The following is a 26,864-nucleotide window of genomic DNA, read 5'->3' as shown; positions in this document are numbered from 1 at the left end:
TATATATATATACATACACCCAGACAGCATGGCTAATTCATCTGCTTATCTACATGAAAAGAGATTTGAGGAAGGGTGTAGAGCAAAAAGTAGGAATAATCAAAGGAAAATAAGAACACAGACCAGGGGGGGAGTCTTTAGTTCCTACAAACTTTCTTAGTATCCAATCAGATGAATCCAGAACATGTGGGTTATGCACTTCTACTAGCAGATAGCAGACTGACATCACAGTACATTATGCTCCTGCAGTAACATCATCCTGACAGTATTTTCTGTCTCCTGCAGATGGTGGATGTGCATCTCCCCACTGGGGATTGCTTCATTTTAAAGAAAAGGAGAATTAAGGAAATTCTCTCCGCTCTCCTGCAGTGATACCAAATGGTCCCTCTCCACAGTTGAGAATTCCTGAGGTGATTTCTGTGGTCCCTCAGCCAAGTGCCTTATTACAGTAGCTGGTTTCAGCTGGCGTGGACTTAGCTGCTTGAACAGCTGAAAGGCAGTGGGTGCAGGAAGCCTAGCACAGAGGTGACGGCACATGCCCTCTCCCCCCATAGCTGGAGACAGTCTCTGTACTCAGCCAGGTAAGGCAGAGCTCTGGTAAGTTTAAAAAAAAATTAAAAAAACAAATTAAAACCTATACAGAGACCTAGAAGGAGGTTTTTATGTAGGGCTTCCTCCTTTTCCCGGTCTCTGTGCTTGGCGTGCCGGTCTGACATTCTGCCTGCTCTGAGGGAGGTTGAGGGACGTTGGCAGCCTCCTTAGGCTAGGCCCCGCTCCGAGGCTTTTTGCTACATGCTGTGTGGTAGGCTGCATCGGCATTTTGCATGCTTTCTAAGGCTGCCCTCTACAGGATTGTCCACGTGTGTGTCTAGCTGTGTGCCCAGGTTGAGCGTCCAATTTTTGGGCGCACAGTCGGGCCTTATAGGCTGTACATCCATGTTAAGCAACTCCATAGGGGCCGCTCACCTTCCTCTGCGCACCAGTAGTACTGTGCGCTTAAGATTTTTGGGCACCTAAGGTATCACACACCTAGGCACCTACCTAAGTGTTGAACGCATAATTTTTGGGCGCTTAGGTTGAGCGCTCATAAAAAGACCCATGCTCCAGCTGCACTGTCAGCCACAATGGTGCCTATACCTAAGAAGCCTAAGTGTCTCTCTTTGCACTGCTTGTCATATTTGGGTGTCTCAGCCAGGAGTGCCCACTAATTTATGCCAGTGATGTTTGGAGGCTCAGAACTGTCTTCCACTGATTTCACTAAGCCTGGATCTTTGCAGCTGGATGTGGGTCCGGGTAAAGATGACTCAGGTGGGGCGTCTGATTTTGGAACTGATTTTGGTTCCATCTTAGGAGCTACCTCCCAGGAAAAAGATCTAGGCATCATAGTGGATAATACTCTGAAATCGTCTGCTCAGTGTGCTGCGGCAGTCAAAAAGAGCAAACAGAACGTTGGGAATTGTTGGGAAGGGAATGGTGAGTAGGTCTGAGAATGTCATGGTGCCTCTGTATCGCTCCATCGTGAGACCGCATCTTGAATACTGTGTACAATTCTGGTAACTGCATCTCAAAAAAAGATATAGTTGCACTGGAGAAAGTGCAGAGAAGGGCAACCAAAATGATAAAGGGGATGGAAAAGCTCCCCTATGAGGAAAGGCTGAAGAGGCTAGGGTTGTTCAGTTTGGAGAAGAGATAATTGAGGGGATATGATAGAAGTCTATAAAATCATTAAAGGACTTGAATGGGTAAATGTGAATTGGTTATTTACTCTTTCAGATAGGACTAGGGGGCAATCCATGAAGTTAGCAAGTAGAATATTTTAAAACAAATTGGAGACTTTTTTCACTCATGGCACAATTAAGCTCTGGAGGATGTGGTTAAGACAGCTAGTTATCTGGGTTTAAAAAAGTTTTGGATAAGTTCGAGGAGAAGTCCATAAACTGCTATTAATAGGGAATAGCCACTGCTATTACTGACATCAGTAGCATGGGATCTACTTGGCGTTTGGGTACTTGCCAGGTTCTTGTGGCCTGGATTGGCCACTGTTGGAAACAGGATGCTGGGCTTGATGGACCCTTGGTCTGACCCAGTATGGCAACTTCTTAACTGGTTCTTCAGCAGGGGAAAGTAGCTCAGTGAGTATACCTCAGGTACCTCCTGGTCTGGATAATTTTTCTAGGGATTGCAAGCCTTTCTTCAGGCACAGTCCTCAGCCCTGTCCAGAGCAGAGGTGCAGGTAGGATCCTTGCCTGGACCTTCTGTCAACTGCCAGCATACTCCTAGAGCAGCAGCAGGACCTCCAGATGGCACAGATGATGCTGATCCCGACTCTCTTGAGGATGGTGAAATTCCTCTCCTCCCCCCCAGATTAGAACCATATAGAACTGTTACGGTTCTTCATAGAGATGGACTGCTAGGTCTGATTTCGCAGAACTTGAAAATGCTTGAAGTTCCTGGGGCAGATTTTCTGATTCTAAGAGGAATTCCATTTTGGTTTCCTTGCGGTAAAGCCTCTTGTTTCCCTGTGATGGAGGCCATTCAAGAATTGATTGATCTTGAGTGGGATGTTCAAGAGGCTAATTTCAAAAGGGGTCATGTTTTGGACAGCCTATACCCTCTGGATCCAGTGGTAAGAGTGCTTTGTTTTCTGAAGGTAGATGCACTTGTGTGTGTGCAGTCTCCAAGTGGACCACTATTCCCATGGAAGAAGGAGCAGCTTTGAGGGATGCTCTTGGTTAAAAAGATTGAGACTATCCTTAAGCAAGCATTTGAAGAGGTGGCAATGACTTTGCAGATTGCTTCTTGTTGTTCCTTGGTGGCTCACTCTTGTTTGCTTCTCTCCCAGGAGGTTGACTCTGGGGTAAACTCCAAGGCAGTTATGGAATCAGCTGCTGCCTTCTTGGCAGATGCAGGCTGCGATTTGGTCCGCTCTTCAGCCAGAGGCGTGGTTTCGATAGGAGCAGCAAGGAGTCGGTTATGGTTGAGAAATGGGTCAACCATGCAATCTCAAAGGCTAACCTCACCAAATTGCCCTTTAACGGGTCACTTTTGTTTGGCCAGTAAGTGGGGATGAATCTCCGGTTCCTCATGTGTCAGAGGATAAGAAGCAGAGGCAGTGCTCTTTTAACATGAGAGGTCATGCTAGAGGATTCAAGCATTTTTGACCCTATAGAGGAGCGACCTTTCAGAGGACTCAACCCTTCAGTTGGTCTCGGTCCTTTTCTTCCTGACCCCCCAGAAGAGGAGTAGGCTTGGCTAGTGCAACCTCCTGAGCATTCCAATGAAGGCTTGCTGACCCACCTCCCCCGGGAGCAGGAAAGAGGGGGGGGACACTTATCAGAGGTGGGTTGAGATCATATCTGATCAGTTGGTCCTGGAGGTGATACGAGAAGAATAATACAATAAGAGTTTCACAGTGTTCCTCGGGATGTATTCATGGAGTCTCCCTGCCACTCCTCGCAGAAGCAGGTGGTGGAGGGTACATTGACAAGGCTTCTCAGTGCCCATATCTCAAGTAAATGCAAGGTGATATTCCATTTATTTTGTTGTGCCAAAGGAGGGCTATTTTTGTCCCATCCAGGACCTCAAAGGCATCGACTGTCATCTGCAAGCAGTTGGGAATTTGGCCTCTTTGGATCTGTCAGAGGCACATCTCCACTCTCCCATCTGACTAGAATATCAACACTTCCTGCAGTTCTGGGATGCCACTTTCAGTTTCAGGTGCTGCCCTTTGGCAGCTCCAGACTAGCCCAGGAGACCATGGTATGCAGATCTGCAGAGGCTCCTGGTGGATTCGCTTCTTTGACTTCCGGTGCACAGGTCCTTGTTGTGGCAGAGACCTGTCCTTCATGAAGATCTAACTGATATCTTACGGTATGGCCCTTGAAGGAGCAAGTAGCAGCTCTCGCCTGTTTCAGGGGTCCAGGTAAATGGTGGCTCCTTGTCAACTCATCCTGATGTGGCCCATTTTCTGAAAGGAGTGAACCATCTTTGTCCTTTCTTGCGGTTTCTGGTGCCCCTTTGGAGTCTTAATTTTGGAATTGGATTTCTTAGCAGGCCCTACGTTTGGACCACTGAGGTTACTGACCTCAAACTCTGTTCCTTGTGGCAATTTGCTCTGTGCGAAGGGTTTCTGAACTCCAAGCCATGTCTTGCAGTGAGCCTTTCCTTCAGGTGACTCTTGAAGTGGTACAGCTACATGCTGTTCCTTCCTTTTTACTGACGATGATCACGGAGTTTCACTCTGTCCATCTCCCTACCTCTCTGGACAGATATGCAGAGGAGTATGGTTTCTTGTGACCCTTGGATGTCAAGAGACATAGGTATCTGGTGGTTTCTAAACCTTTCTGGAAGTCAGCCTGTTTGTTCTTCACGGTGGTACTAGACAGAGAGAGCCGGCCCTCGCAGGCTGCAATAGCTTGACTGGATTGCGGGCAGTCTCTCGCCCTCGGGAGTAGCTTGGGTACATCCCACTTGTTCTGGATTCATCAAACTGAATGCTAAGAATTGAGAAATTACTACTTAACTGATAATTTCCTTTTCTTTAAGACAGTCAGATGAATCCAACTTCCCTCCCATGGCTGCTGAATGATTGCATTATTGTCCTCTTGTGTGACTGTGTGTTACAGGGAGTATTGGTAAGTGTTTAATCCAGTGCCTAGATTTGTTTATAGATTGTCTGAGCTCAGAATTGCCTGAATATTGAAATGGTTATCTGTTTTTAATTAATTTTTCTAGTCTGTCTACAGTTGCTTTTGCAGCAGATACTGGCAGGCTGATATCACGGCAGGGGTATATGGACTTTGATGTCAGTTAGCTCAGTCTCCGTCCTTCAGTATGAATCCATGGAAAATACATATTTGAAAAACTAGCTGTAGTTTGTTCTTGGATGGTAGTATTTCCATGGATTCACTCCACTAGCTCTTAGGTAAAAAGTGACCTAGACACTTGGTGTGAACAGATGGTGAATGGTAGCACGCTCAAGCACAGCCAGGTTCTAAGCTCCAGGAATCTAAACTTGGGGAAAGTGTGAAAGTTCGTGTGAATTACATAAATATGCAGTTTTGAGACAACAGCAATTATAGGTGTTTGTTTTCAGCCTGCTAAATTACCTTATTTCCATCTTGGTGCAGACAAAACAATATATTTGCTTATGATTGCCAGTTTGCATTGAATCTCTCAAAATGAATTTGATGAGCTCTTTTTTCAGTGGCTACACAGAGGTGTTAGAGCAGTGCAGGCTATGATGGTCATGGTGCTAGTCAGGAGCTCCCATAACTTAAGACAATAGTTCTCAACCTTTTTTTTCTATCAGGACACACCTGAGATATGATGCTCACATGCATGACACTGAGCACATGACCGTCATGGGAGAATATAAGCATATACTCTGCATCTACAGGAATCCCCAGCTTCCTAACAATGGGTGCAGAGCAGAGCTAAGACATTTCCCTGTACAACTCGCCATGCAAAAAGATTCTGGTCTCAATAACAGCATCACAAACTCCCTCTGCTACCAGGTGCATTGTAAAATAATACAAACCCCACTCTGTACCTGCCATACTGCAGCAGCCCTACCCATGAAAAAGCAGCAGTGTTCACTACCAGTGCAATATCATATTGAGAGAGTCCAACAAATAAGGCTGATCCTTTACTAGCACGTAGGGATTTGTATCTCATCTCAGTCATATACACCAAATATAGACTAAAAGTCCACAAATTATAAATGTGGAAACAAAATCTGGAATGGAAACCCCCAAGAAGACCATCTGCATGCAGTGCAAAACCGAAGAACTAGAAACAAATATTTCCTCCTTCACTAAGCAAAGTGCATATTCTCAAAAGTGACATAGTATGACTCTCTTGTACCCAGTCACTCCCCTCCATGCCCCGTCACCCCTCACTTCTCCCGACTATTCAGTCGTCTTTTCACCTGCTGATATCCCTGTCCAACATTCCCTACTCAGGAACCCCAACCTCCCTCTCTTCCCAGCACATTTCCCCTTCTCCTGACTCCCAGCCAGCACTTCGGTCTCCCCTCCCTCTATACCGGCAGCGGTTGAGGAGAGGAAGAACATGAGGCAGTGGATTTATACAGCACACACCTCTCTCCCTCCTTCTCCTGGGGTGAAGAGCATCAGCAGCCTCGCTGCCAGGTGGTGAGGCAGGGGAAGATAAAGTTGGTGGCCTCCTGGGCCCATATGAACAGGACTCTGTGATATCTTGCTGTGATGTGGGTGAAGGAGGAAGGAGCAACCTCTCCACTGGGCCAGGAAGAGAAAGGAAGCGAGAGCAGCTTCCTGTCAGAGTGAGGAAAGAGCAGCCTTCTGCTCCCAGGACTTCGTGACACCCTAGTGTGGCCCCACGGTCTTAAGATCTGAAAGATTTGATGGGGGGAGTGAGTAATGAGTGAAGCTGAAGACTTCTGCTCTTAAAGTGCTTATTCCAATCTGCTTGGTTTCTTGTCCAAATAAAAAGAATCAAGTATACCAAGCTATGAAAAAGATGATCATCCTGAACTGTTGGAAGACTACAAGTCCTTTCTCCAAATGTGATCTTGTAAACCCCTGTGCATTTTACCTCTGTTCTCAGTCACTTTTCCCCAAGATCCCGATAGCCACTAGATTTCTATTCCTTTATGGGTGAAAGTAACATGAGGATCTCTCTGGCCTGGGCTCTTCCATCTGGCACTGTAGATAACCTGGAAATGCTTCTCACTTGTCAGCTCCATAGCATCTTAATTATAATACTACTCTCTTTTGTTTTTCTCTTTCAGTGTGCAAGGAACCCCCTTACAAAGTGGAAGAGTCTGGATATGCTGGTTTCATTATGCCTATCGAGGTCTACTTCAAAAATAAGGTACTAGTGCCCTCGTGCAGCAAAATGGATCAGCTCATTGCATGATGACTTGCAAATAGCACGTCTGAAATCAAATAACATTTTTAAGTTGGGCAAACTGGAAAGCAATAGTTGGACTTGAAGTAGCTGATGGAGATGAAGCCTGATTAGGTGGAATATGTCATATTTTGCATTTGGCTCTGTTTGTTTATCTTTTCTTCATGGCATGTGGAACTGTTATACCCTGATTATATTAGCTACCAAGTGGCAGATTTAAAAATGAGTATTTAAAAAAAGAAAACAAAAAACCCCCCCCAAACCTGTGCACTGACTTTCAGCGCACAGTTTTAACACACAAGCCCGAATACTAACTAGAACTCCTTTACACCCTCACATTACTCCAATTCTTCAATCATTACATTGGCTTCCCATAAAGTTCAGGATAAAATATAAAATTCTTTCCACTATTCATGGTTTAATTCACAATCCAACTTCCACCTGGCTCTGCTCATTATTACGGATTTACAAACCTACAAGACACCGAAGATCACTTACCCAAAATCTCCTAGATATTCCCTCACCCAAACAAGCCAGATTAGATGTCACCAGAAAGAGAGCTTTCTCAGTAGCCGGTCCTATCCTTTGGAATTCACTCCCAAACCCTCTTCGATCAATTTCAAATCCTTCTCATTTCAAAAAATCACTTAAAACTCATTTGTTCCAACTCGCATTTCAAACACTTACTCAAAACCAAATATAATACTCATTAACCCTATGGCCACATTCATCATTTTCACTTCACTCTTTCCCCCCCATCCTCCTCCATCCCCGTTACCACTTCCTCATTCCTCCTATATTAGTTACGTCTCCATTTTTTTTCATGCCCCCCTTTTCCCCTCCCCTCTTTTCCTGTAATAGCAAGCCCTATGGCAACAAATCTTTATTTTTTATTTTTGAGTAATTAATTTGATTTATTTTCAAGCCAGAATTTTCTAGCTATTGACTAATTTTTGTATATTTTAATTTATTTTAATTTGATTGTTCTTTTAAAATTTTATTTTAATTAATGTAAACCGTTTTGACAAATTTATTTTTTATAAAGCGGTATATAAATACTTTTAAAAAAAATAAATAAACTTTGTAATGCATTGGGAGTTTAACACACAGCAAAACATGGCATGCGCAGAAAACGTATGTGCACAAAATATATTTTCCACTGAAAGTATGATTTGTGCAGAAAATGGCTTTCAGTGAGAGCTTTTTTTTGTGCACATAAACATTCAGTGAAAAAACGTTTTCTGCACATAAAATACTGAGTACAGATCCTCGCACTGGAACTCCAGCTTCTACCCATAGATTAAAGTTTACGCCGCCTCTGATTAGGGGTAAGACTTCCAGCACAAAGACAACACTCCCGCAGTTGAACAGGGCCACGGGGGCTACCAGATTGGGCTAGCGTTTAGTCTGGTGGTTCTCCTGCTGCTCTGTAAAATGAAAAGAGCCTCAGTCATGGTGTCTGATTAAGTTTTGGGGGGGGGGGGGGGGGGAAAGACCCATACAAAGAAGGGAGGAAAGGATGAGGCAATTAACAGTAGTGGAAGCCTGAAGGACTGAAAGGAGCAGGATCACAGTCCTCCACTGCTCCTCCTAAATCCCTGACTATCTATGGCAGCAGCAGGGTCTCAGTGGGGCAGGGAAGTTATGGCAACCACTGCAGAGCACAGGAAGGTGCTTCTGAGTTACAAGCACTTCCCTGCAGGCAAATCCGAGGATAGGGCACTTTCCTGTCTCCTGAAAGTGAACCAGTCTGCTTACCGTCTTTTAGTAAGCGTGATGAAGGGAAGGGTTATGGATGCAGGGGGAGAGTTCCTTACAGATATCTGAAGTTTCAGAAATCAGATCATCTTTGTGTGATCACTGGAGCTTAAAATAAATAAATAGATGAATGGTGATGCAGCTAGCAAGGCTTCCATTGTGCCCTGGATAAAAGGTCATTGCATTGGCTTCCATTGAGGGTAGACCCTTACCTAAACAAATCTGAGCCCATGCTACAAGTGCACAAGCAGCTTTGTGGGCAGTTTGGCTTCCCCGCTGCAATTTGTTCATCTTTGTATTCCTGTTTTGCATCTTTAGAGCTTGGATGTGAGAGCTAAAGAGCAGGCCGCCTTTCCTGAAGAGGTTTTTAATAGCAGGGTTGGCGGTGTCCTGCCCTGTTCAGAAGTAGCCTAATAGTTAGAGCAGCAGGCTACGAATCAGAAGCCAGGGTTCAAATCCCACTGCCGCTCCTTGCAACTTTGGGCAAGTGCTGCGCATGCCGTGTGGTGCTATAGAAATGTTTAGTAGTAGACGTCACTTCATCTTCCACTGCCTCAGATACAAACTTAGGGAAATTCCTATAGTACCCGAATGTAATCTGCTTTTGAAGTGCCTGAAAAGTGGAATAGGAATAAAATAGCACATCCCATTTGTCTGGACTGCTGTGACTGTATGAAGAGGAAGGTAACATGTATTCTTATCAGATTAAATTCAAGGAAAGGAAATTGGTCACAGACCTGTCTAGAACCTGCCCTTTATTTTGCCAAATAAACCTTTCTTTCACCTTTTTAAAGTGGACAAAGCTAATTTTTGAGCTGTGTATGATGAATGGGTATGCTAAATATAGTTTTCAGTTTTATTCTTGGACGCCCTCTTGATTGTAAGATACTTCAGCTTTTTTGAAGTTATTTTGTTACAGGTAATACTGGCAGACTGAGATTGACAGATGCCTATAAGGCAGGCCCGCGGGCCAAACCCTCCCTGATGACAGATTTTTTTTCCAGCCCTCCTTTCTAGGAAATTTCCCATTGTAATCAGCCCTCTGGCCCCTTGCATCGATTTCGGCGTCAGTGGCCTGACATTGCAGGCCTTTGACGTGGACCTGAGTATTGGCTGCCAGCAGTGACCTGCCCTTCAGCATTAGCGGAGCATTGCAGCGGGAAGAGCAGCGTCGTGCCCCTAGTAAAACTGACCGCGCGGCATGCGGGGCCTTAGAGGTGCGTTTCTTGCTGCTAGACGGAGGAGAAAAGAGGTGTACGTGGGAGTGTGGGGATGAGCATTGTATGTATGCAACAATTCCTCCTTCCTCTGTCTGCGCAGCTAATCCATAACCATCTCAGGGCATCTGGAAATCAAAAGTTCCCAGGTATGGAGAGTTGGGAAGTTTTAGAAACCCTTACTAGTTTTAGTTGATGTCTGTGTTGAAATATTTTATAGGTGTTTGGAGCATTTTTATGAGTTCTGAGCTATCCAGATTTTCTATTTAACTGGTTTGTATTAATGTTGTTGGTATGGTTGCTGCTTTGGTCCTCACTGCCAGTCTGATTGCCCTCCCCCTCCCCGGGCTCATGGAGTTCGAAGGTGGACCTGGGCCCCGGTCCTGATAAGCAGTGTCGCCTTTTTTGTTTGTTTGCCCACCCTTGCTATAAGGGTCTCCATCTGCTGCTCAATGGACATAATCCATCTGCACTGGGCTGTCTTCCTTCAAGGAAAGGAAATGGGTAAGAATACATTTATGAGCTTCAGTGGCTCTGAAAATTCAGCCCAGGAAGGGCTACCAGAGGACACAGAGCACTAAAATGTGTGCTGTCTGCCTGGAGGACTACATAAATGTAAAGGCAGTTTTGTAACCATTCTGAGAGGCTTTTTATCCGAAGTTCACAAAACTTGCTGCCTTAAAATCCCCTGCTGGGACTGGAGATGATCCAGGGAACATTGCAGCTCCTGTACTTATAGCATCATAAAGCAGCTTTGTTCAAAATCTTTCTTACTAAATTCTGCAGCTGTTGTGGAGACTTCTGTTTTGATTTTTGTAAAATATGGTAGATTTGAGCTGTATCCATTCTTCATGTGTTTAGTGTTCTTGAATTTGGCTATCCACAGACGAGAATGTTAGTAAACACCCTTCTTGGCACATGATGTGTTGAAACTGATGAAGTTAACTGCTAAGGAGCCTTTTATTATGAGCTTCAACTGGTATAATAACAGCTGGTTATTTTGATTCTCTGCTTTTGAAGCGGGAACTGAGGATAGAAGGCTTGGTGGGTTAATAGAGATGCAGAGTCTAGAAATTCTAGGTACTTGGGTCACATGGAGCTCAGGCTGGTAGGGATTGAAAGCTATCTGATCACCTGTGTGAAATGTCTGCAGTCTTCATCTTTTTCCCAGCAGACAAATGTCCACATGGCTTAAACAAAATCCACCATCAAAAGTGGTCCTTGTTGATACTCTTGTTGGCCTCTTCAGCAGAAGTGCCAAAGACTGAGATAATGCTGGAATGCTTGGTCAGTTTTAAGCCCACACTTTGAGGGATATGCAAAAACTGAGCAAAACGCAGAGGACAGCAAAATCGGAAGGCTAGGTATTGACCTACAACAGGTTAACTAAATTGGGTTTCTAACTGAGGGTAGTCCAACACTGGAACATGTTAACTTGGAAAGTGGCAAAACCTGTCACTGGAGGCAGGTTAGAAGAGTGTGTGTTTTTTTTTCCTGCCCTGGGATAGGGAGTGTTTGACTTTGGCCTGTGATGCTATGAAATCGTGTGGAAACTGAATAATCCTTTTTCCTTAAATAGTCTTTTTTTTTTTTTTTTTGTGAGAGGTAATGGTGGTGGTGCTTGGCAATAGTGATCGTAATATGATTAAATTTGAATTAGACTGGCAGGGGGGATAGTATGTAAATCCACGGCTCTAGTGCTAAACTTTCAAAAGGGAAACTGATAAAATGAGAAATAGAAAAAAACTGAAAGGTGCAACTACAAAGATAAAAAGTTTACAATAGGTGTGGACATTGTTTAAAAAACAAATAAATAAAAATCCTAGAAGCACAGACCAGATGTATTCCACAAAATTAAAAAAGTTGGAAGGAAGGCAAAACTATTACCAGCATGGTTAAATGATGAGGTGAGAGAGGCTGTCTTATCCTAAAGATCTTCATTCAAAAATTGGAAGAAAGATCCATCAGAAGAAAATAGGATAAAGCATGAGCATTGGCAAGTTAAATGTAAGACATTGGTAAGACAGGCTAAGAGAAACTTTGAAAAGAAGTTGGCCGAGGCAAAAACTCACAATAAAGTTTTAAAAATATGTCCGAAGCAGAAAGCCAGCAGGGGAGTTGGACTGTTAGATGATCAAAGGGTTAAAGGGGCACTTAGAGAAGATAAGGCCATCATGGAAAGATTAAATGATTTCTTTGCTTCAGTGTTTAATGAAGAGGATGTTGGAGAGATACCTGTTCCAGAGAAGGTTTTCATGGGTGATGATTCAAATCAAGTGAACCTGGAAGATGTGGTAGGACTGATTTGACAAACTGAAGAGTAGTAAATCACCTGGACCAGATGGTATACACCCCAGGGTTTGGAAAGAACTAAATTAAATTTCAGACCTATTAGTAAAAAAATTTGTAACCTATCATTAAAATCATCCGATGTACCTGAAGATTGGAAGATGGCCAGTGTAATCTCTATATTTAAAAAGGGATCCAATGGTGATCCTGGAAACTATAGACTAGTGAGCCTGACTTAAGTGCCAGGAAAAATCACGGAAACTATTATAAAGAATAAAATCACAAAACACTTAGATAAACATGGTTTGGGACGCAGTCAGCATGGATTTACCCAAGGGAAGTGTCTCTCAAATCTCCTACCTTTTTTTTTTGAAGGGGTAAATAAATGTGGACAAAGCTGAACCAGTAGATGTGATGTATTTGGATTTTTGGAAGAAGTTCGACAAAGTCCCACATGAGGCTTCTAAGAAAACTAAAAGGTCATGGGATAGGTGATGTCCTTTTGTGGATTGCAAATTGACAGGAAACAGAGTAGAATTAAATGGTCAGTTTTCACAGTGGAAAAGGTAAATGGAGTGCCTCAGGGATCTGTACTTAAACCAGTGCTTTTTAATATATTTATAAATGATCTGGAAAGGGGTACAATGAGTGAGGTGATCAAATTTGCGGACGACACAAAATTATGCAGAGTAGTTAAATCACAAGCAGATTGTGATAAATTGCAGGAAGACCTTGTGAGACTGGAAGATTGGGCTTCCAAATGGCAGATGAAATTTAATGTGGATAAGTGCAAGGTGATGCATATAGGGAAAAATAACCCATGCTATAATTACACAATGTTGGGTTCCATATTAGGTGCTACAACCCAAGAAAGAGATCTAGGTGTCATAGTGGATAACACATTGAAATCGTTAGCCCAGTGTTCTGTGGCGGTCAAAAAAAGCAAACAATGTTAGGAATTAAGAAGGGAATAGAAAATAAAATGAATGTTATGCTTCTGTATCACTCCATGGTGAGACCGCACCTTGAATGCTGTGAGTAGTTCTGGTCACCGCATCTCAAAAAGGATATATGCACTGGGGAGAGTGCAGAGAAGGGCAACCAAAATAAGGGGCATGGAACGGCTGCCCTATGAGGAAAGACTAAAGAAGTTAGGCTGTTCAGTCTGGGGAAGACGACTGGGTGTGGGGGGGGATATGAGCAAGGATTTTAACAAGTTAATGTAAATCTGTTATTTATGCTCTTAGATAATAGGACTAGGGAGCATTCCATGAAGTTAGCAAGTAGTTCATTTAAAACAAATCGGAGAAACTTCTCTTTCACTCAACGCACAATAAAGCTCTGGAATTCACTGCCAGAGGATGTGGTTACAACAGTTAGTGTAACTGAGTTTAGCAAGGTTTGGATTAGTTCCCAGAGGATAAATCCATAAACTGCTATGACAGTAATTAATAAGCAGTAGTAGCTCGTGATCTATCTAATGATTGGGTCCTTGCCAGGTTCTTGTGGCCTGGTTTGGCCTCTGTTGGAAACAGGATACTGGGCTTGATGGACCCTTGGTCTGACCCAGTATGGCATATCTTATGTTCTTGGTATGTTGGCATGGCAGTGTGGGAAGGGTACATTATCTCTTGTGTTTTTATCAGTTACATGTCTGGCACCTTTAAGGAGCCTTAACATGACCATGAGGGTTTGGGGTTCAGAGGTGAAAACAGATTAGTGAGGGGGGGGGGGGGGGGGGGGGGGTACAGCTTTCTCCCCTCTCCAAGGATAGAAGTAGGTATGGAAGTAGTGCTTAGTATCTCTTTTATCTGCTCAACTGCTCCTTTATCATTTTCCTTTTGAACTTTCCTGTCTCTTCTTTCTTGCCTGTCCTACTGTTGCTGTTCCATTTTTTTATAACTATACATATACTGTTTTTCACAAGTTGTATCCATTCCTGCGACTGGGTCACCAAGGTAACCCTTATCCGATCAGGGTTCAGGAGCCACGACTCTGCCTTTAACGGTGGTCCCTCCGGCTATGCCGCCACCTCCTTCTTCTGTTCCGAGGTTGCTTGCTCCAGGTCTCCGAGAAGAACTGGACCGGCTGATTCAGGAGGCCATCGACAAGGCGATGCAACGTCTTCAGGTTCCTCTGGCACCGACTGTGGAACCCACCATTGACCCGATTCTGGCAGCGCTGGCACCGCTGCTATCCAGAATGGAGGTGCTGATGGCCGCCTTTCCACTGGATCCCCGGGTCTCCGATGCCGTCCCCACGGACAGCATCATCGGGAGGAAAACCCCATTTCACATCCCTCCATCGGGAGTTTTGCCTCAGCCATCGATGCCGATACGTCTCTCGCCACCCATTCATCCATCGGTGCCGATACGGTGCCTTCAATGTCATCATCGGTGCCTCCGGTAATTCCTCAGATTCCTTCGGAGCCTAGACCGGGACCCTCAGGTATCCAATCCCCTCTACTTCCTAGAGGGAAGTCTGCTGATCCTTATGATACTTGGGGTGATGAAACCTCATCAGACATCGATGACTTACTTTCACCACCTTCACCCACTGAGAGTAGAAAGTGTTCTCCAGAGGACCTCTCATTTATAAATTGTGAAGTAAATGTCTGAATTGGTTCCTTTTCAACTACAGACGGAACAGGATGATAGGCACCAGATGATGGAGTTACTCCAATTCCTGGATGCCCCCAAGTGATCACCTCTATTCCCATCCATCAGGTCCTTCTCAATCTCAAAAAGAACTGGGAAAATCCTGGATCAGTTGCTCCTGGACACAGAAAGGCTGACACCAATTATTTAGTTCAGTCAGCCAAAGGCTTTCAAAAATCACAGCTTGATCACCACTCAGTTGTGGTAGATCTGCACAAAAGAGGGCAAAACGGTCAAAACCTCACTTGTCTACCCCTCCTGGTAAGGAACAAAAATTCCTAGATAACATTGGTCGAGTATTCCAAGGGGCCATGCTCGTCTCCCGAATTGCTGCCTATCAGCTTTATATGACCCAATATAACAGGGTCATCTTAAGCAGATACAGGACTTCTCAGACTCCCTGCCTCAGCAATTCCAAGACCAACTACAAACCCTTGTAAGCAAAGGCTTTGAGGCAGGCAAGCATGAGATCAGAACATCTTATGACATTTTTGACACCTCTACCAGAGTGTCTGCAGCTGCTATTTCGGTAAGACAGTGGGCCTGGCTCAAGTCTTCTGACCTTCGCCCAGAAGTGCAAGACCGGTTGTCCAACCTACCGTGTGTAGGAGATAATCTGTTCAGTGAACAGATCCAACAGACGGTGGCTGAATTAAAAGACCATCATGAGACCCTAAAACAGCTCTCTTCAATGCTTTCTGACTTCTCCTCAAAGCAGCCCTTCAGAAAGGATAACAAGAACCAAGCCTCCTCCTTACTCCCCTCTCCATTTCCCTACCCAAAATCATCGTATATTAATTTAACTTATATTCTAAATATTGTACCTAGTGATTCTGTTTACATTTCTACAACCCTGTACCTACAATGTTAATACCCTTGACCTAGTCTACTTGTACCTAGTTATTTTGACTTAAATGCTATCATATAGTTTTCGTTCCATGTTATCATATTGTTCTTGTTCCATGTAAAGGCTATGCCTAAATGATACGCTATGCTGTCAAAGTTCCAAGTTATATGTAAACCGATACGATGTGCAAACGGTTGTCGGTATATAAAAAAATTCTAAATAAATAAATAAGATGTTCTACTGTCCAAGGAAGTCCTACCCGCCACCAGCCAGATCCCGTGCTCTGAGACTTATCAAAAACATCAGTCTCGCCAAACCCGAAAACAAAAACCACAAGCAGCTCCCCAGCCAGGGCCTGCTTTAGGTTTTTGACTTCCGCTTGGAGAGCAGCAGCCAGATTCCTGTTGCACATACCAGTGGGAGGTCGACACTGCCACTTTCACAACATGTGGCATTCAATCACATCCAACCAATGGGTATTGGCAATCATTGCTCAGGATTAACATCTGAACTTTCTCGTCCTACCACTGGACTCCCCACCTCTACAGACGTGGAGAATATCCGATCACTCCATTCTTCTGGATCAAGAGGTCTCACTCCTTCTCCAGTCAAGAGCAATAGAACCCGTTCCACACACTCAGCAAGGCCTAGGGTTCTATTCCCGGTACTTTCTAATCCCCAAAAAATCGGGGGGGGGGGGGGGGGTGTTCGTTCAATTCTGGACCTACGTTCTCTCAACAAGTACCTCCAGCGGGAAAAGTTCAAGATGGTAACCTTGGGATCGCTTCTACCTCTTCTACAAAGAGGAGACTGGCTCTGCTGTCTGAACCTCCAGGACGTATACACCCATATTGCGATAACTCCAGCTCATCCCAAGTACCTGAGGTTTTTAGTAGGCCCCAAGCAATATCAATACAGAGTGCTTCTATTCGGCCTAGCATCTGCACCACGGGTCTTTACAAAATGCCTCGTAGTCGTTGCAGCTTTCCTTAAGAAACAAGGTGTTCACGTCTACCCCTATCTGGACGACTGGTTAATCAGGGCTCCAACTCAGGAAGCTGGTCTGTTGTCCCTCAATCTAACCCTACACACTCTAGTTTCATTAGGATTTTTTGTAATTGATGAGAAATCCTATTTAGTCCCATCTCAAACCTTGTCGTTCATTGGGGCAGATTGGACACCTTGCAAGCAAAGGCTTTCCTGCCTCGATAATGAGCACTAACTCTCGTGTCTCTCGTTCACCAGCTGCAGTCTCAGTATGCTGCGACCACTCGCCAATTTCTCGTCGTCCTGGGACACATGGCATCCTCAGTCCATGTCACACCAATGGCCCGCTTGGCCATGAGGCTCATGCACTAGACTCTGAGGTCTCAATGGATTCAAGCTACTTAGCCTCTGTCAACCATTGTCCACGTCACCAACTCACTCTGTCCCTCGCCTGGTGGAAAAATCAGACCAATCTCCTCCAGGGATTGCCCTTCCAGGTTCCGAATCCTCAAATCATTCTCACCACCGCTTCCAACCTTGGGTGGGGAGCCCACGTAGCCGATCTACAGACATAAGGCTCTTGGTCTCCAGAGGAAGCCAAACACCAAATTTCCTGGAGCTTCGAGCAATAAGATATGTTCTCAGGACCTTTCAGGATCGCCTGTCAAATTAGGTCATCCTAATTCAGATGGACAACCAGATGGCCATGTGGTACATCAACAAGCAGGAAGGCACAGGCTCCTTCCTTCTGTATCAGGAAGCTGCGCAGATATGGGCGGAAGCCCGCTCCCATTCGATGTACCTCAGGGCCACCTACTTGCCGGGAGTGGACAATGTGCTGGCAGACAAGCTGAGTCACGTCTTTCAACCGCACGAGTGGTCACTCAACCCCTCGGTAGTGAACTCCATCTTCCAAGAATGGGGATATCCTCAGATAGACCTCTTTGCATCAACTCAGAACCACAAAGTGGACAACTACTGCTCCCTCATTCGCAGCGAACACTCTCAGCCCAGAGACGCATTCTCCCTCTCATGGGCAACTGATCTACTCTATGCATTCCCTCCACTTCCTCTTATCTCGAAGACTCTCGTGAAGTTACATCAGGACAAGGGAACCATGATCCTGATAGCACCTCACTGGCCACGCCAAGTGTGGTTTCCAATACTTCAGGATATCTCTATCCGCAGGCACATTCCCTTAGGAAAGGACCCGCCCCTAATCACTCAAAATGACAGGTGCCTACACCATCCCAATCTTCAAGCCTTGTTCCTGATGGCATGGATGTTGAAAGGTTAATCCTTCAACTACTTAACCTTTCAGTTCAGGTTTTCTGTGTCTTGATTGCTTCACAAAAGCCCTCCATGAGAAAATCTTACTCTTACAAATGGAAAAGGTTCACGTCATGGTGCTCTTCTCAGTCCCTTGACCCCTTTTTCTGTCCAATTCCAAAGTTTCTGGACTCTCTTTGGCATTTGTCAGAATCAGGTCTAAAGACCTCTTCCGTTAGAATGCATGTCAGTGAGGTAGCCACCTTCCATAAAGGGATCGGGGATGTCTCTTTATCAGTACAACCCCTTGTAACATGCTTTTTAAAAGGCTTGCTCCACATCAAGCCTCCATTACATCCTTCGGCCCCTTCTTGGGACCTTAATCTGGTTCTCAGTCGGCTCATGAAACCACCTTTCGAGCCTCTTCACTCTTGTGAACTTTGATATCTCACATGGAAAGTGATTTTCCTTTTGGCAATCTCTTCAGCTCACTGAGTTAGTGAATTGCAGGCTCTAGTTACCTATCCGCCTTACACTAAACCTCTGCAGGACCGGGCAGTACTCCACACTCACCCTAAATTCTTACCTAAGGTAGTCTCGGAATTTCATCTAAACCAATCCATCATACTAACCACCTTTTTTCCCAGGCCCCATGCCAACCCAGGAGAACAGGCTCTGCATACTCTTGACTGTAAACGGGCTCTAGCGTTTTACATAGACTGTACAGCTGCCCGCAGGGAAAGCACTCAACTGTTCGTCTCTTTCCACCCTAACAAGTTGGGAAAGCCTGTGGGTAAGCAGACTCTCTTATTCTGGTTGGCGGACTGCATATCCTTTTGCTATCAGCAGGCGGACATTCCATTCCAAGACAGTGTTAAAGCACACTCTGAGGGCCATGGCGACTTCAGTAGCACACCTACGATCGGTGCCACTTCCTGACATTTGCAGAGCTGCAACCTGGAGTTCTCTCCACACCTTTGCAGCCCATTATTGCTTGGACAAAGCTGAAAGACCAGATTCTATCTTCGGCCAGTCTGTCCTTCGCAACTTATTTATAACGAGATGTACCTACACCCTTCCACCTGCCCGGTGGGGTTCAGGATGCCCTCTACCAAATTCCACCCCAGTTGTTGTGCCTGTTGCACGCCGTTGGGTACATTTGGTGCATGTTCGGACATCCTCAGCTCGGTACTCACCCATATGTGAGGACTACCATTCTGCTTGTCCTGTGAGAAAGCAAGTGTTGCTTACCTGTAACAGGTGTTCTCACAGGACAGCAGGATGTTAGTCCTTGTGAAACCTGCCTGCTGCCCCGCGGTGTTGGGTTCGTAACATTTTGTTTTATTTTTCGGCACTGCCTGTAGCTTTCAAATAAGACTGAAGGGGGACCCCTGCTGGCTGCAGGGTTAGTGCCATGCTGGGGATGCCCAATAGGTGCCAGTCAAAGTTCTGGAAACTTTGACAGAAGTTTTCTGTGATTGGTGTCCATTCTGATGATGTCACCCATATGTGAGGACTAACATCCTGCTGTCCTGTGAGAACACCTGTTACAGGTAAGCAACATTTGCTTTATCTAGAAAACTGGCTTGTCAAAAGCGATTCCCAAGCAGGAGTGCTAAACGCTTTGGCCCTGACGTGGACACTGCAATCTCTGGGTTTTATCAACTACCTGCAGTCCCACCTCTATCCATCCCCCAAGCTGGACTTTATAGGAGCCAGGCTGGACACTGCTCAGGCAAAAGCGTTCTTGCCATGCTATCGGGCCCTTGCCCTATCTTTGCTGTCAACCTTGGTGCGCAATAGTCAGTGCGTAAATGCCTGTCTACTGCTTCACATGTTAGGCCACATGGCAGCCTCTGTTCATGTTATCCATTAGCCCACCTCTGCATGCGCAGAGTGCAATGGACGTTGCGGTCGCAATGGCAGCAGGCATTTCAGGACCTAAAGGCATGTGTCTCCATCACGCAACCTCTTGAGAGTCTCTGTCCTGGTTTGAAAATCTCTCCAATCAGGAGTGGGGGATCCTTTTCCAGGCTGCCCCGCCTCAAATTGTACTTACTACCGATGCTGCTCCCCAGGGCTGGGGAGCCCATGTGGACAACCTCCACACGCAGGGTCAGTGGATCTCTCAGGAAGCTGTATGCCAGGTAAACTTCTTGGAGCTTCGGGCAATTCGTTACACTTTGGACATTCTGAGGCCGCTTGTCTCCCAAAGCAGCCCTGATTCGAATGGACAATCAAGTGGCTTTGTGGTACATCAACAAGCAAGGGGGCACATTGTCATTCATCCTCTGTCAAGAGGCTGTGCAGATCAGGTCCTGGGCTCTATCACGGGATCTCTCAGCAAGCGATGGACCTGCCCGGGACACTGAACATGCTGGCAGACTGTCTAAGCCACTCTTTTCAGCCATACAAGTGGTCACTGAACCCGAAGGTGGCAGCCCGGATTTTCCATCCGGATGTGGACCTCTTCGCCTCCCTGTTCAATTGCAAGGTGAGCAATTTTTGCTCCTTATTCAGAACAGACAGCTGTCCAACCTCAATGCCTTCAATCTTCATTGGGGTGTGGGTTTCCAGTATGGATACTCTCTCCCACTTCTGAAAACACTCCTGAAGCTCCAGCAGGACCAGGGCACCATGATCCTCATGGCCACCCTACTTCTACACGCAGGTCTGGTACCCTCTTCTTCAGGACCTATCAATCAGGGATCCCATCAACCTGGGAATTGCACCAGATCTGATAACGCAATCAGGATATTCTGCGCCATTCGAACTTGCGGGCATTGACCTTGATGGCCTGGCTGAGTGCCTAGTCCTTCAGCCCCTGGATCTCTCAAAATGCCTCCCAGGTGCTTCCAGAAAGCCTTCCATCAGGAAGTCTTACAGGTTGAAGTGGAAGGTTCTCTGTTTGGTATGAGGGACATGGATTAGATCCATTTATGTGCCCTCTTCCCTGGTTCTTGGATTACTTGTGGCATCTTTCAGAGGCTGGGCTTAAAACCACCTTGTTCAAAGTTCATCTGAGTGCGGTTAGTGCTTACATCAGGGTGTTGCTGGCGTGCCTATCTCTGTTCAGCCTATAGTAGGGTGCTTTATGCGGGGCCTGCTTCAGCTAAAGCCCTCTCTGCGGCCTCTGTTGTGTCCTGGGATCTCAGCGGTGTGTTGGCCTATGCACACCTGGGACCTGAAATTCCTCACCTGGAAGGTCCTGTTCTTGGTGGCAGTTACTTTGGCTCCTAGGATAAGTGAGCTGCTAGCCTTGGTTACATATCCACCCAACACAGTTCTGTCATAATTGTGTGGTCCTGTGTACACCACCTAAAAAAGGTCATGACTGATTTTCACATCATTGTGTTGCCATCTTTTCCAAGACTCCATTCCCATCAAGGGAAACAGGCTTTGCATACCTGGATTGCAAGAGAACTCTGGCCTTCTACTTAGAACGCTCAGCAGGCCATAGACAATTCACCCAACTATTCATATCTTTCGATAAGAACAGAATAGGGGTCGCGTTGGGTAAACAGACCGTATCCAACTGGCTAGCAGCTTGCATCTCATTCTGCTATGCGCAGTTGGGCCTTTAGCTAGAAGGCAGAGTTAAAGCCCGTTCTGTGAGGGCTGTGGTGGCATCGGTGGCCCACTTACAAGTGGTCCCTGTTGCCAAAATCTGCAGGGCTGAGATGTGGAGCTCCTTACACACGTTTGCCACTCATTACTGTTTGGACAAGGATGGGTCGACAAGATTGGTAGATTCGGTCAATCTGTCCTATGCAATCTCTTCCAGACTTTAAAGCCAACTCTTCCTACCCAGGGCCCCCTAGTTGAGACCATGCTGTCTCCCTATCGTCCAATAGTACCTCAGTTGTTTTTGTGCCTGTTGGCACCTTGTTCTGTATTTGTTGGTCTTCGTTGTTGCCAGGATCAGCCTGGAGCTTGATATTCACCCATCTGTGAGGACTACCATCCTGCTTGTCCTAGGATAATGTGCAGTTGCTTACCTGTAACAGGTGTTCTCCTAGGACAGCAGGATGTTAGTCCTCAGGAAACCCGCCCACCACCCCGCAGAGTTGGTTTTCTCCTTCATTTCTCTTATTTTTCGCTAGAATTTTGCTGTTACGAGACTGAAAGGGGACCTCGCGTGGGCATGCTTAGTGTGCCAGTCAAAGCTTCTAGAAACTTTGACAAAAGTTTTCCATGCTGGGCTCAATCTGATGTCCTCCATATGTGAAGACTAACATCCTGCTGTCCTAGCAGAACACCTGTTACGGGTAAGCAACTGCGCTTAATTTGTGCCCCAACCAGCTGTAAATATACATAATGGTGTAAGGTAGATATTAAATTAAAGATATAGCAGATCTCTGAGACATCCATATCAAGCATATACTAGCAAGATAGCACAGAACCAATTCTACTTGCAGATTACAATCTGATAAATACCAAAACAGAGGGTCAGGTTAAGTGGGAAGATTAAAACTGTACTATGTAGGGACACAGTATTTTCCCACCCTCTGTCTTCCTGTTTTCTTCAGCTATCATTTTCAAGTGCCTCTTGTTTCTCGTTTTTCATTTTCTGTTTTCTCTCCACTTCAGGTGTGTGCAGTAAATGAGGTGTCCTGCATATTTAAAAATGTTGCACTTTGCTTAGAGCCTGCTAACTTTGAACGTTACCTAGAGCCTAATTTTATCATTGGTGTGGACTAGTTTCAGTACTCTCTCCCTTCAACTTTATTAAACAGAACTCAAAGTAGTTGGATAGAGATGGGGTTTTTTTTGTTTTGCCAGGGCTGATTACATTTCTAAATTTATCTTCTGGGGCACCTAAATCCACTTTGTGTCTTCCGTGTGCAGGTTACAACACTGCAGATATAGCACAGTGCCAAGACTGGTGCAGGAAGTTACCCAAAAAGTGTTTGTATTCCTCTGTCCCAGTGATGTTTAGAACCCACACATTGAGGAAAAAGACTGGAGATGGTTAAATGTTCCTATAACATCTGTTCTATGAAATATCTGGGACACAGTACAATATCTTAAAATATTCCAATTACACTATTTTTATAGCCCAGGAAGGACTAAGACTGAAATAGTGGTACCAGTTGAACAGTTCCCTCACTTCCCTGCTGTGATGCTCTTTTCTTCTCTCACTTGCAGGAAGAACCGAAGAAGGTTTGTTTCACATATGACCTGTTCCTGAACCTGGAGGGCAACCCTCCTGTGAACCACTTGCGCTGTGAGAAACTGACCTTCAATAACCCCACTAAGGAATTCCGACGGAAGCTGCTAAAGGCAGGAGGGGTGAGTGCCGGCCTTTCATAGTGGTGTTGGAGCCGGGGTTTATTCCAGAGAGCCATATTTAGTGTGCTTTCTATTTACTCTTTCATTTTTCTTTCTTCATTGACCAGCAGGGCTGAATTAGCCATGACACATGGGTGATGTCATCCAATGCCACTGGGCTGACCATTCTCTTTTGCTAGCGAGCATGTGTGGGTGTGTATGCGTGTTGCCTTGTCAATGTTGCAGCACAAACGTGAACCCTCTCATGAAATTGTTCTATATTGACAGGCTCATTTTTTTTTTCACATTTTTATCACTACCTTTCTACATTAATATTTAATGCCTTTCTCTGAAAACAAAAGTTAAATCAAAATGGTCTCTCTTTGATACCTCTTCCACTATCCAAGTCCAATCAATTATCAAAAAAATGAACCCAGCCAACCACCCTCTAGATAGCATCCATATTACAAGCCTAAAGAATATTGAATCTACTATTACAAAAATAATTACAAAGATTATCAACCTATCTCTTACTTGAAGGTACCTATCCAAATTGTCTTAAATCAGCTATAATAAAACCTATTCTAAAAAAGAGCAATCTTGACCCAAATGACCTATCAAATTACTGTCCAATTTCAAACCTACCCTTCATAGCCAAAAAAATCGAAAAAGTTGTTCATTCACAACCTGATGAATACCTTGATTCAACAATATCTTATCTCTAAACCAATATGGTTTTAGAAAAAATCTCAATACTGAGACTCTCCTTCTTTCTTTAAATGATACTATTCTAAGAGGCTTCGATAATGGAAAACAATACTTACTTGTACTACTTTACCTCTCTGCAGCATTCGATACAATAAATCATCAAATACTTCTAGATCGACTGTCAGAAATTGGTCTTGCTGAAAAAACTCTACAATGGTTCACATCATTTCTTACCAACAGAAGCTACCAAGTTTCTTTCAATAATAACGTATCTAAGAAAATTGACCTCAAAACTGGAGTTCCACAAGGATCTGCATTGTCTGCCACTCTATTTAATATTTATCTTTTACCAATCTGCCAACTACTAGATGATCTACAAATAACATACTACCTCTATGCAGATGATATACAACTTCTTATTCCCATAAAAAACTCCATTGATGAAACATACAAAGATACCTCCATGATACTTGACTCAATAAAACAACTCCTATCAAATTTAAAACTAATAATCAATATTGATAAAACAGAAATAATTATCATGAACAAAAAATCCAACTTAATTCCACCACCTCAATTCATTGCTAACAATCAAATCAATTTTATATCCCCTGTCAATCACACCAGAAACCTTGGAGTTATCATGGATAAAAACCTTACCTACAATATGCACATAACTACTAAAATCAAAGAAGGATACCACAAGCTCCTAGTTCTCAGACATTTAAAACCTTTCCTAAATTCATTGGATTTCAGAACTGTCTTACAACTCTTAATTTTCTCAACAATAGACTATTGTAATTCCCTTCTGATTGGTCTTCCATTCATTAGCATCAAACCTCTGCAGATTCTTCAGAATGCAGCAGCTAGAATTTTAGCTGGAACAAAAAAATATGATCACATCACCCCAATACTAGTGTCACTTCACTGGCTTCCTATTAAATCTCGAATTGATTATAAGATCCTGACCATCATTCACAAATTAGTGAATGCTGATCACCATAAACATACTGGTTTAAAAGTCACTCCACAAATTACCAAAAAAAATCTTTGATCTAATAACACTTCTTGTCTAAATATTCCTCCCATCAAAGATGCTCGACTATCATCCACTAGAAATAGAGCTTTCTCCATTGTTTGTCCAAAAAAATGGAACTCTCTACCACTTTATTTGAGAACTCAAACCAATATCAAAAAGTTCAAGAAAGATCTAAAAACTTTCCTTTTTCATACAGTCTACATTAATGATCATCTATATCAACAATCCATCTACAATCAACTCAACCAACCAAACCCAGGCACGAAAGAAAAAGTATCTACAACTAGCATCAACCATATTCATTACAATTCAGAACTTATAAGAAGTAATGATAGAATCCCTCCTTTATGATAAATTAATACTATTACTGTTACTTCCCTTTTTTGCCTTTTCCTCCCTTTTTCACCCCACCATCTTCCCCTTCCTTCCATTCCCCCCCTTGTTACTTTTTTGTAACTATGTATAATTTATCTGTTTTTGTTTGACTTTGTAAACCGTTATGATGGCTGAACCAAATGACGGTATATAAAAATGAATAAACAAATAAAATAAATAAATGCCTTTAGAAAAAGAAAAAAAAAACCTACGAAAGTAAATATATAACTGTTTTCTTTTCCACAGGTCTGGGATTTGTCTGTCACTCTCCTATCATAAATAAGTCAAGCAGGATTCTCACACTAGGCTCCCCCCCATGCATTGCCAGATTCCTGTTATGCTGTAGGCTCCGGATTGAGCAGAGAAGATATACTGTCAATTTGGCACCTTCCTTTGTAGGGCCACTCGCTGCTATCTACGCAGGATTGTCTGGTGTAGTCAACACAGAAAGCGCTATTGACTGCCGTAGCCTCCTGACATGATTGGTCTCTACACCAGTTTTATGCATCGGCACCATCTCTACCAGTGCAATTGATACATGTGGCACTTGATGCTTCTGCGCAGTCTGTGCATTGGCTTCAGTGATGCATCTACACTATCGGTGAACTTGAAGGCATTGACGCATCTGCACCAGCGGGGTGTCTGTAATTTCAGTGCCCTTCATGCTCCTGCATCATTGATGTATCTCTGCCATCAGGTCATCTCTATCATTGGCACACTCTATGCCCCTGCATTATTGATTTTCTCTATGTACTCTGCATAGTCCATGCAAAAGGCTCCAGGTGTTGACACAGAAGCTGTGGCTCCCGATTCGAGATTGCCTGTCTACATCAGAAAACCCCGGAGCTCATTTACTGACTCAAGTAGTCCAGCTGGGATCTCTTCCATGGAGCCCAGTACAAGCGTTTCAAGTGGATCTTATTCAAGAAGGGTGCAGAAGTTCATCACAATAGAAGGGAGCCCTACGCGGTGGGAAGTCTCATTACACTCTGCATCAATGGCATCCTCATTCAAAGGGCTAGAGATACTACAGGATGCAGGTTTCCAGGGAAGTTCCTTTTTTTTTTTCTTTCTCAAACATCAGCAGGACTCGTACCTTGCTTACCATTGTATTCATGGCCATGGTCTCCCTGGTCTTAAGTTCTAAGGAGACACATTTGTTTCCTGTCCTTGTCAATAGACCTCTCCTTTCCTTTCAGAATTCTGGATGAAGATAATTGTAGCCATTTTGAGGATTTTTTTTTTTTAAAAGCAGTGATAACCGATGCTGTGGTTGACTGATTATCTTTGTCCCTTAATGCCTTTTGAAGAAAGAAGGGACTTTACAATTATGATGTCTGCCATACTACAATGGGCTAAGTCCTCCAGAAACTTTTGTTGAATACTCGAATGGCAGCTCATCAGCTTCATATGGTCCAATGTTCACATGGCAATAGTAGGTGGACTGATATCCCTGTTTCTGATGATATTCTGTTTTGGAGACTAAAGAGCAGCACCCTACCCCAGTTTTTGAAGGGTTTTGAAGCACAGCAGTCTTTATCCATGGAGAATATTCT

General features: G+C 44.3%; 1 protein-coding gene across 2 annotated transcripts in view; it reads left to right on the top strand.

Annotated features, from left to right (window-relative positions):
* MLLT1 (MLLT1 super elongation complex subunit) overlaps window positions 1–26,864 on the top strand; it is a 198,661-nt gene that overhangs the window by 56,586 nt on the left and 115,211 nt on the right. For both annotated transcript variants that reach the window (XM_029610916.1, XM_029610915.1), the window contains exons 3-4: window positions 6,773–6,855; window positions 23,064–23,207. In XM_029610916.1, the coding sequence (XP_029466776.1) occupies window positions 6,773–6,855; window positions 23,064–23,207 (227 nt within the window). The remainder of the gene's footprint in view (window positions 1–6,772; window positions 6,856–23,063; window positions 23,208–26,864) is intronic.

This window comes from Rhinatrema bivittatum, chromosome 8, assembly GCF_901001135.1.
Source record: "Rhinatrema bivittatum chromosome 8, aRhiBiv1.1, whole genome shotgun sequence".
In the NCBI taxonomy this organism is placed as follows: Eukaryota; Metazoa; Chordata; class Amphibia; order Gymnophiona; family Rhinatrematidae; genus Rhinatrema; species Rhinatrema bivittatum.
This window is presented reverse-complemented; position numbering and strand designations above follow the sequence as displayed.